Genomic DNA, 10,727 nt, shown 5'->3' with positions numbered 1-10,727 from the left:
CTCGCCAATCCGGCACACCCAATAATCCGGCTATTAGCGACTCGGGTGACCTGCGGCCTACCGCGAATCACGTTCGAAATGTTACCTCCCTGTCACACTTACGTACGAATTTACAAGTGCGACAGAGAAGCAACACAACACGTCGAACTTGGTTCGAGGTAGACCCTCTGCTCTATAATCCGGAAGTTTACACAGCCGAATGCCGGATTACAGAGCGCATGAATGGGAAAGATTATTTTGGCTTTCGTATAAAACAGTGCCTACGCCAATTCTAAGTGGCGGATTTGCAGTCTTTGCCGCCCTAGGCCCTGTAGCCGCGGCGGCTACAGGGCCTAGAGCGGCAAAGACTGCAAATCCGCCACTTAGAATTAGCCGCCCCTTTCTCAGCACCCATCATATTGACTACGTTTTAAGTTATTTCTAATTGTTATCATCAGCGAATTTTTTGTCACAATTTGCCGCCCCTAAATATCCTGCCGCCTTAGGGCAAATCCGCCACTGCCAATTCTTATTCTATTCGGATTGGTTCGATGGAAAGTCAGGACGTAGTCAGGACTTAATATGAAGAATCAGGATTTTAATAGTAAATAAAACGCTTTAATGTTAATCAAGTTTTTATTTCTTTACACATTTCTCACTACTTATAAAAATATACATTGATAAGTGAACACCTTGGCCGCCACCGATATATCTGGGCTATAACCACGAAAATCGAAGTTCGCAAATTGCGGGCATCTTTCTCTGTCACTCTAATTACGACTTTATTGGAGTAAAAGAGAAAGATCCCCGCAATTTGCGAATTTCGGTTTTAGTGGTAAAATTTAAGCCCTATGATGGCGGCTGTACCTATGTTGTGTTGCTAAGTTTTGTTCGACCCGCAAAATCATAAATAAAACTGCCAAGAAATCGCAAAAAAAAGTTATGAGATGACAGATGAGTGTTTTTAGATAAAAAAGTAGGTACCTTTAACTTAGCTCTTTAAATTTAGAAGTATTTTATAAATACAGTCCGTCTAAGCTATCTTTGCATCGATTGTATCGTTATAAACGTCATATTTTTAGAGAAATATAACTCCACATTTTATTGCAAATGCCGTGCAGAGTTAGCTTGGTCCAACTCTATTCGGGTTTGCGATTTTTCTTTTAAATTTTTCACGGATAAATTAATTACCAGTGGCGTAGCTAGGCGTGGGCGAAGTGGGCCGTCGCCCAGCCCACGGCCTCGCGCCCCATGGGGAGCCTCGCACGAGGCCCCTTCGGGCACAGTGAAAGAAAAGGGCCCCGCAGATGCGACTTCGCACACGGCTATACTCTGTATCTTTAGTTATTTTAATAAAAGTAAACAAACTCTACCCTCAAATGGTTCCTTAAGCCAGTTGAGGGTAGATGAAAACATTACATGATCAAATATAGGTTAAAGTCAGGTCGTTCAGTGACAGATCCAGGCGGTTTTGTATTTAGTTGGTTAACCAATAAATGTTATAACTACCCGAAAATGTACAAATTGTTTGTTTACTTTTATTTAAATACCTAAAGATACAGACTATAGATTAGTTCACTCTACGCCACTGATAATTTTAATTACATAACAAAATGAAAAACACGCTTCACAGCATATCCCCTTTGGGGAAGAAAAATACAACAATATTTTTACTTCTTTATAGAAAGCTTTAATACTTAAACTATATTATTCGAGATAAAAATAAATACCTTCTCCAAAATTACTGCCAAATGTCATAAGTACTGAACTTAAGCTATTTATATACTATATAGTATAGTAATCTCATAGAAAATGGGACTTTCTAAACGGCTTTGACGTTATCCTGTTCTTTTTTTTACATACAAAATCAGTCACACGCCAACATTCTTGTTACAACAGAGCAAGTGTGGTGAGAATTTCCTTTATCAAAAAAAGAAAAGAACAGCTGTTGTTGTCTTCACGTCGGATATGGATCCACACGACGCTCGGATGTTTGAGCGGGACATGGCTACATACGTGCATAGCGCCGTCTCGCTCACACACCAGAGCAGCGTGCGGATCCGCATCAGTGAGATAACCACATAATACAAGAGCTACTGCGTTGAATGTTGAAATAAAGCTACGGAAAAAAGTAGTTATTTAAGTATCTAGATACAAAAAACACAACAGGGTAAATCATCAATTACTGGCCACTGTTTAATAACTGGCCACCTCATACTAAAAACGAATTCTATTCACCTATTAACGGTATTCATTTGAGTTTAAGGTACCTAGTTATTGGAGTATAAGGTGTCAATAACTGGCCACCCAGTTGAACCCACTAAAAATGAATTCTGTAAACAGTGGCCAGTAATTAACGATTAACGATTAAATCAAGCAAGGCTACGCTGCCCTACCTTAGTAAAAAAAAATGAAATGAAATGGAAAATTCAATGCTAACTTATACTTTAGTTTCTATAACTGAGAATTCCCCTTTAATCAAAAATCATTTGTTTTTGAGATAGTGCTATGCGGCTTAGGAGGGTAGTATGGTTATTTGAAATGGTATTGTCTTGAGTCGTCCCATTCATTTTTCGTCAAGTTCTTAAATTAGTCCTATTCTGCTTTCGTCACCCATTCTACATTCGTCATAATCAGTGGCTTTCAATGTAGAATGAGTGACGAAAGCAGAATAGGACTAATTTAAGAACTTGACGAAAAACGAATGGGACAACCCAAGACGATACCTTTGAAATGTAGTATTTGGGACTGGATTATTCAACATTGTTATTTATCCAGGCTTAAATCTAAATATAATCTTGCTTAGCTATTTACATTATGCTAAACTAGTGATAATTACAAGAAAACAATTTTAGTTAAAAAATATTAAAGAAACAATGGAGACGTAACATTTTATGAAAAGGTGGAATATACAATATATATTCTTAAATTTATTTTAAGCGAGAAATTATTAGTGTGTATTAATAAGAGCAATGTTTTAGAAGAGAAATAGAAGAATAAAAGAATAATAGAAGAATATTAGAAATAAAAAAGTAAGTAAATAAAAGTACTGTAAAATCATCTAACTATAGTCCATTGTATCGCCTTTTTGGTTTTGTTGGACATTTTTCTGGTATTTATAAAAATATATTGCTTTAGAACTACAACATCTAAGTAATTGTCACTCCTGGACAAAAATATTTGAGTTAATTTGGGCCATAGTTGGGAGCTTTTGACTATAGTTAGATTAGTTAGCTGGTTTAACAGTATTGGAAACAAGTAGGTTTCAGATCAGCAAGCTGGTTTAGGTGTGATGACAATGTTTTTTTTTTTTTAAATAAACCTGTGTAAGGATCAATCAACTCATTCTTATATGACATCTTTTAGGATGTTTTGGAACAGAGTTCTCTAAACTATGTGCCTTTACTTTGGGCCATAGAGTGAGCATGATAACCAAAGGCCTGGGGCCCATTTCTCGAATGGTATTAGACTAATATTATCAGTCCATGAACTGTCAAATGGTTGTTGCACCAGGGCCAAAATGTTTGGAGACCTGTCATGGCCTAAGCATCTTAGTAATAATCATAATTATAAGAAACTATTTTACAGTCAGTGTTTACATAGCCCTCTAGCCCCCCCGGTCTGATACGACCATGAGAATTGATCACAGTTAAATCTCAATTTTAATGCATGTCACTAGAATTCATTATTTAGTTTATAAATCTTAATTTCTCGGCTGCAAAGGGATAGCAGGACAGAATACGAAAAGAAGTTGATTGACCTTAATTTTTAAACCTTTTGACCTTAATATTCATCTGACATGTATTTGTAAGTACTCCCCAAATAGAAAAGCTTATAAGCTCAGAAAACTTACACAATGAACCGAAATAAAAAAAATAATAATTAAGAAACTATAACATATTTCCTGAATCATAACTTCTTGTGGATTCGGTTCAGATGGTTCAGCAGCGATTCCTTCTCCTTAAACTTAACGGAGCAGATATCACACTGATGTGTCACGTTTTTAAACGTATGCTTGTTCTTAACATGCTTCGCTAACCGATCCTTATTTGTAAACTTTTTATGACAGTTTAAACAAGCATTCTCCATCATAAGCTGCTTCAGCTTCAAATGTCTTCGCAGACAATGCCTGGACTTAAATGTTATAGAGCAAGACTCGCATCTCGACTTACTCTTCTCCTGATGATGCGTCTGGCAGTGCAAGTCCAAGTTCGCTTTCTTAGAAAACACGACTTGACAGTTATTGCACTCGAAAGTCGCCTGTTTCTGCTGGGTCTCGTGATTCGACGTCATGTGGCGGAAGAACTGACTATTCTGAGTAAATTTTAATCTGCAATATTGGCAGGTGTAGATATATTTATGCTCGTCGACCGCCCTCGGCTGGAATAGCGGAGGATCGTCGCTTTTTTTCAGTCGTAACGCCGCTCGAGTTATTCTTATTTTCGGACCAGTACGGGCGGGCTTTTTATTCATAACTAAGCCGATTAACTTTATTCTTTATTCCAATCACACTATCATAACTGAACACAACAATGGGATCACGATTCGGTACCGATACTTTGTACACACGTAAGCACTATTGAGGAAGGACGGATTTCGTTCACAGCGGCTGTTCGATCGTTACAAGGGTCTTTTGTAAGCAATAAACACACTAATTATTAATGTTTTGAAGAAAGAAAAGGTGAGTTTATCGATTTTACTGAAAACTTTCACACGATTTGCTTCAATTTTTATAGACAGAGACAGACAGCCGAAACGTCAAAAAAATACGTTTCGTTTAGGCGTTTTTAAGACTGCGAAATACGACTTTGCACTTGACCTAGTTATGCTAGTCTTTCAAACAACTTTGTCAGCTGAAAAGGCGCGAAATTCAAATATTCTATGAGACGAGAACCCTTCGCGCTTATATTTTTTACATTTGCCGCTTTTTTCTACTGACGGAAATGGCTTGACAGACTATACCTAGTAATCTACCCAGTCAGAAGAAATTATTGTGAGCCCAGTAGAATGAAAAAAAATTATATGTGTATCTTATTTTGATAACATTTATAAAGTCTGACAAGCCACTTCCGTCAGTAGAAAAGAGCGGCAAATTTAAAAAATGTTGGCGCGAATGGTAATGGATCCATAGAAAATTTGAATTTCGCGCCTTTTTCTACTGCCAAACTTGTTTGACCGGCTATATGTAAACATACATAGTGTCAAAGACAAGTAGAAAAAGTCTACCAAGTCCAAATATGAAAACAAGATTAACAAGTCGCGTGCCTGAAGTTGCAAACGCCCATAGGCTGCATGCGGTGGCTGCTTAGCATCAGGCAGGCCGCACGCTTGTCTGCCACCGTGGTGGTACTTATAAAAAAAGCATTTGTCTGGTAAACCACCAGTTAGTACTAGAAATTAAAAATTAAAAAATCTAGTATCGATCAAAACTGATGAAGTCGTGCCATACATTAAATAGATAAGTCCGTACAAATTCCAAATAATCCAAATTGTTAAAATGATTATGAATTATGACTTAGTTTGCCATACATTTTGATACTATGAATTTCATTGCGTTGACGAAGGATTGGGGTGAATTTCATATGAATGGGGTTGGCGACTGTCAAAGGAAAGGATCTATGCAAAGAAGAAGAAGAAGGGATTGACAGGGCAACGCTATGCTGGCGCTGGCGCCATCTGCTAAGCTAAATACTTCGACCAGCGAAGTCCATTGGAGATAGGATGAGCAAGAATTGCATAATTGTATCATCGAGTTATTAAATAAAAGTTAGATAATAGGTTTAATCACAGATTTCATAATAATAATCAATATGATTATCAACTATCAAGATAGCGCGCATCGAATATTGCAATAATTCTTAGTAAATTGATTTATAAAATTCGTCTGCCGATCACGTATAAGTCAAACGTGATATTAAAATACAAACCTTATTACTATTTTGCTAAGTTAGAAAATCGATTGACGCCTAACTTTTTAATTCATTAAAGGTGTTTTTCATAACTATCAGTATAAAAAGGTTGTACAATTAAAAAGTTGTTATAGTTTTAAGAGCAAAGGACATGAGCATATTCAGCTTAGTGCTTTTTGCCACCAGTTTAGCTGTGGCATGGGGGGATGAAAAATATATAATTTCGACTAAGCAGGGTAAAGTGGAGGGTAGTTTAGCATCAAACGGATTGTACTGTGAGTTCCTGGGGATTAGATATGGCGTGCCTGTTAAATTTAAGGTAAGTTAATTAAATATTCTGTGAGTATGGCAGACTGGAGAGTCTTGGTTACCTAAATAATAAAACCATAATGAATTGCCCATAAATGAAAAATAACTGCCTTAGAAGGCATCAATCGCTAATTCGCTATCATGTTCTGATTTTGACGTAGTAGAGTTGCTGTTTTAGATTTTTGAAAACTATATAATTTAGAGGAGCAAGTCTTCCTTAGGCCCCTTAGGGTCAAGTCTCCCCAGTCTCCTTTATTTTTCACATAGTTTGGGTACGGTGATAGCTATCATATTTTACACATAGTTTGCCTTTTAAAATATTTAATTTATTAATTGTATGGAGATGGCAGCTGCCACCATCAAGCTATATGAAAAATACCATAAGTGCATGTTCGTGCGCAGTGGGCAGCCGGGTTAAAGGTCCCGAACCTTAGTATTTTTTCGAATAATATTAGGGTCTATAATTATGTTTCGATTTTTATTTTCGTTCTATTTTTTATTTGGATAACATTTGGGTAGTTTGAAAAGCTCCTCAATCTGCGCAGTGCGTTGATAAAAAATTTGAATAAATAAATCGCAACCCAAAAATCACTAAATTGCTTGTGTTTTGCAGGCACCACTGGAACCGCCTTCTTTCTCTGACGTGTACAAGGCGGACTCCCGCGCCGTCCTCTGCCCCCAGTTCCCCTCCAACGACCCCCTCGCGGCCCCCAGCGACAGCGAGGACTGTCTCGTCCTGAACGTCTTCACCCCCTCCCCTGTCACTGGCCTAAACACCACCCTACCTGTCATGGTGTACCTTCACGGCGGTGGCTTTGGAGTTGGTGCTGGTTCTCCATCCTTCTACGGACCTCAATACCTAGTGAGCCATGGAGTTGTAGTCGTCACTCTTAACTACAGACTTAATGCCTATGGTTTCCTCAATCTAGGCATAGAAGGTGCTCCAGGAAACGCTGGTTTAAAGGATATTAGACAGGCGTTAAGATGGATTAAGGAGAACATACTTAATTTCGGTGGGGATATCGATAATGTTACAGTTTTTGGACAAGGCAGCGGTGGAACTGCGGCTTTATACTTAACTCTTTCAGAGTCTACCAAAGGTCTGTTCCATAGAGTGATATCCGAGAGCGGTACGCTGTTCACACCGGAATCTTTTGACCATGACCCCTTAGCTACAGCCAGCCAAGTCGCAAAATCCTTAGAAGTAATTAGCACAGATCCGGAGAAATTACTCAAACTATACACTGACACGGCAGTCATGAAAGTTGAAGAGGCTATAGCGAAACAGATGCATCCCAAATCTGTCTTCATTCCATCTGTCGAGAAGAGTTTCGATGGGGAAGAGCCATTCTTGACTGATACTCCTTTCAACATCTTAACTACTGGCAAGAAACACAAATCATTCAATCCAGTGCCGGTCATCATCGGTCTTAACACGGTTGAAGGATTAATAAGTACTTTAGACTACAATACGATAACCAGCCAAATGGACCGAATAAAGAACGAAGATTACTCCGCTCTTGACCAACGCTCACTAATAGTGCCTAAGGATGAAATAGAAGAATTCAGGAACATTATGAAGGAAACTTACTTCACAAACGTAACTTCTGACGAAGCTTTAATAGGAGGACTTATTAATTGCAATTCAGACTTCTCTTACACCGGACCGATGTCTTTATTCTCTGAGCTGTATGCAAACTCGTCCGGTCTTCCAGTATATGAGTTTATTTTCAATTACATAGGGAACAGGAACTTGGGAAGACTGCTGACGAACAGTAGTCTGCCGGCGACTGCTAATCGGGATGAGCTGTTCTATATCTTCGAGCTGGAGAGACTGCCGCTTCCTATGGACGAGAATGATGCAAGGATAGTGACATTCATGACGATGATGTGGACCAACTTCGCCAAGTTCGGGTAAGACCTAATTCAAATTCAAAATTTACACACATTTTTGATTTGGTTGCACGGTTTTGTCAAATCGACTTAAGTAAGAACATCTCCTGCGGGCGCAGCACGGTTCCATTTTTATCGACTATCACTATGTGCGTCCCTTTCGCACTTACATACTTGTTAGAACGTGACAGGCATGGTGACAAGGGATAAAACCGCGACCGTGCTACGCCGCCTGGTCAATTAACTAAATTCTTAATTTCATCTCTGCTGCTGCCACTACATCGATTTTCAAAATATTTCACTAACCCTTTTCACCGTCATCATAAAACTTCGAGCAATACCGGCTTCCGATATGTCGGAGAAGTTGCTAAGCGGGCGAGGTGTTCAAAATTATCTTGGCGTGCTTTATTGTTAAGATTATAAGAGCGTGTCAAGGTACTTAATTGTGAACACCTCGCCCTCTTCTGCTGCTGACTGTTCAACAGTGTAACGTTTTCACGCAACGCAACGCAAGTCCCTACAAATAATTTCGGAGCAATGTTTCATAGTCGCCGCGTTAACTCATTGATCTTTTATAGGCTCTCTCTCTCTGTGCCTACTTGTGCCGATGCGCGTCACTAGAGTTAGACCAAGAAAAGACTGCAGCGATTTTGATAGCCCACGCAGTGCAAGTGTTATTTTAAACGTCAAACTTCTATGAAATTATGACGTATAAATAACACTTGCACTGCGTGGGCTATCAAAATCGCTGCAAGCTTTTCTTGGTCTAACTCTATCTACTTGCATATAATTTATTTAATTTATATTTTCTTTTAATGTACTCATAAAAAGTCTACTTGTGCTGTTCATTTCATCAAGTTTACATGATCCTTCGCTATAAAGTCGGTCTAGATCGAGTTAGCCGACAGACTATAATGGTTCTTTCATGACCTTTCAGCTCCCCAACCCCGGACCCGGCCAGCGGCGAGTGGCTGCCGGCCCCCCACCACCTGGAGATCAACCTGGAGCCCCAATACGTGGCCCCCCTCACCCCCGACCGCGCGTACTTCTGGCGCGCCTTCTTCTATAAGTACGGGATGGGGAAAACCGGCGAGTGACTGGGGGTAAATTTGGTATTTAAATAAGTGTAATTATTTTTAGTATTTATTGTGTAGTTCATAATTTGTATGTGTGTGTAATTAATAATTAAAGATTCATTAATTTTAATTCTTTTGTTTCATTTAAGTGTATGAATGAGTTAGGCCCCATTCGCACGACAGCTTAAAAAGCGTTGCGTTAAAACCCGACGTTGGCGCTTTTTTACCGTTTCCAATATTTGTGTTCATATGAACGCTTAAAAACCACTTGTGAGTCGTACTGCCACGTACGCATCTCAGAAAAGCCATACTTTTTTGCTATTACTACTAATATAGCTTGAATATTTCAGGAATTTGTAAGCATAAGTTGACATTTTTAAGGTGAAACTAATAATAATCTTGACGATTGACACCAAAAATTGACACTTGACAGCCAACTGACAGCAGCGCCGGCGCTTTTTCAACGCTTGTGAGAACAGATACACGGATTTCCGTATGGTCTATTCAGTTTGACGCCAACGCTCAACGCCGAAAATCGAACAGTGCTCGATAAAAAAGCGCCGCGCTTAAAAACCGCCTTCGTGTGAATACATACATGGTTATCCATTTGTGTCATTCAAACGCTTTTTTAACGCGCGTTGAAAAAGCTGCCGTGCGAACGGGGCCTTAAAGGCCTGTTCTGAAATGTTAAGCGGTATCCAGACGGGACTGATCAAATCGAATTGGCGTCAATCTCCAATTTTAGATATATTATTTATTCTTTGAAAAAATGCCCCAGAACGAAAATACTGGCCTCACAAATCGGTATTCTTGCGTTCGCACCTCATTTTATCGGTAATATCCGTCATTATCGGCGATTGAATTCGGCGAGCCAAATTGGCGTTTGCGTCCGCACCTGTTGATTCGATCGGGCAATTTAATCAGATTGGCGAAAAGTTGACTAGTCTGGATACGCCTTTAAATACCTAGTAACTATTTACCTAGAGTTACTTAACTTAATGATTAAGCATAATTGCTTCTGGAAAATATTATGTACTTAGAGGTAATAAAGAGACCAATAATTTATACCTTTTATTTATAAAATCTAACAATTTTGTTATAAAATAACAACTATTTCCATTAATCTTTCTTAATTTTAAGCTAGAAACAATATTATGCGCGATTACATAGATAGGTACTATTGAAATAAAAGATATTATATCCCATGTATATTTCGAACCCTTGTTTTTAGTTTCATCAAATGTTTTATTAAGGCACGTATACAGGCCAAATGTCATTGACATATATCTAAGGACGGGCCTTAAGGGCACTAAGAATGGTGCTAGTACAGCGGTGTCACTCACGAATTCGAACCAATCGTGCAGTCTAACGCAACTAGTTGCGACCAATCGCACGCGTGATGCGAACTCATCTACCAATCGCGTTGTGTAGACTGCACGATTGGCTCTAATTGCCCCATGCCCCATACTGGCCCCATTCTTATTGCCCGTACCGTTCTTAGAACCTCTGCTAAGCTAATATTTTTGGACTGTATAAGGTATATAAACGTTAGGTACAACTT

General features: G+C 38.9%; 2 protein-coding genes across 2 annotated transcripts; one reads left to right on the top strand and one right to left on the bottom strand.

The window, feature by feature from the left end:
* Window positions 1-3,156: 3,156 nt before the first annotated feature.
* On the bottom strand, window positions 3,157-4,743 carry LOC134802066 (zinc finger imprinted 3-like). The gene has a single exon (XM_063774659.1). The coding sequence runs from the start codon at window positions 4,450-4,452 to the stop codon at window positions 3,889-3,891; it is 564 nt and encodes a 187-aa protein (XP_063630729.1). The 5' UTR covers window positions 4,453-4,743; the 3' UTR covers window positions 3,157-3,888.
* A 1,268-nt stretch (window positions 4,744-6,011) lies between these two features.
* LOC134802299 (juvenile hormone esterase-like) lies at window positions 6,012-9,194 on the top strand. The gene is made up of 3 exons (XM_063774883.1): window positions 6,012-6,207; window positions 6,811-8,111; window positions 9,028-9,194. The coding sequence occupies exons 1-3, from the start codon at window positions 6,040-6,042 to the stop codon at window positions 9,185-9,187; spliced, it is 1,629 nt and encodes a 542-aa protein (XP_063630953.1). The 5' UTR covers window positions 6,012-6,039; the 3' UTR covers window positions 9,188-9,194.
* Window positions 9,195-10,727: the final 1,533 nt, after the last annotated feature.

This window comes from Cydia splendana, chromosome 24 (genome assembly GCF_910591565.1).
Source record: "Cydia splendana chromosome 24, ilCydSple1.2, whole genome shotgun sequence".
Classification (NCBI taxonomy): domain Eukaryota; kingdom Metazoa; phylum Arthropoda; class Insecta; order Lepidoptera; family Tortricidae; genus Cydia; species Cydia splendana.
The sequence above is the reverse complement of the archived record's forward strand: the minus strand, read 5'-3'. Positions and strand labels throughout refer to the sequence as shown.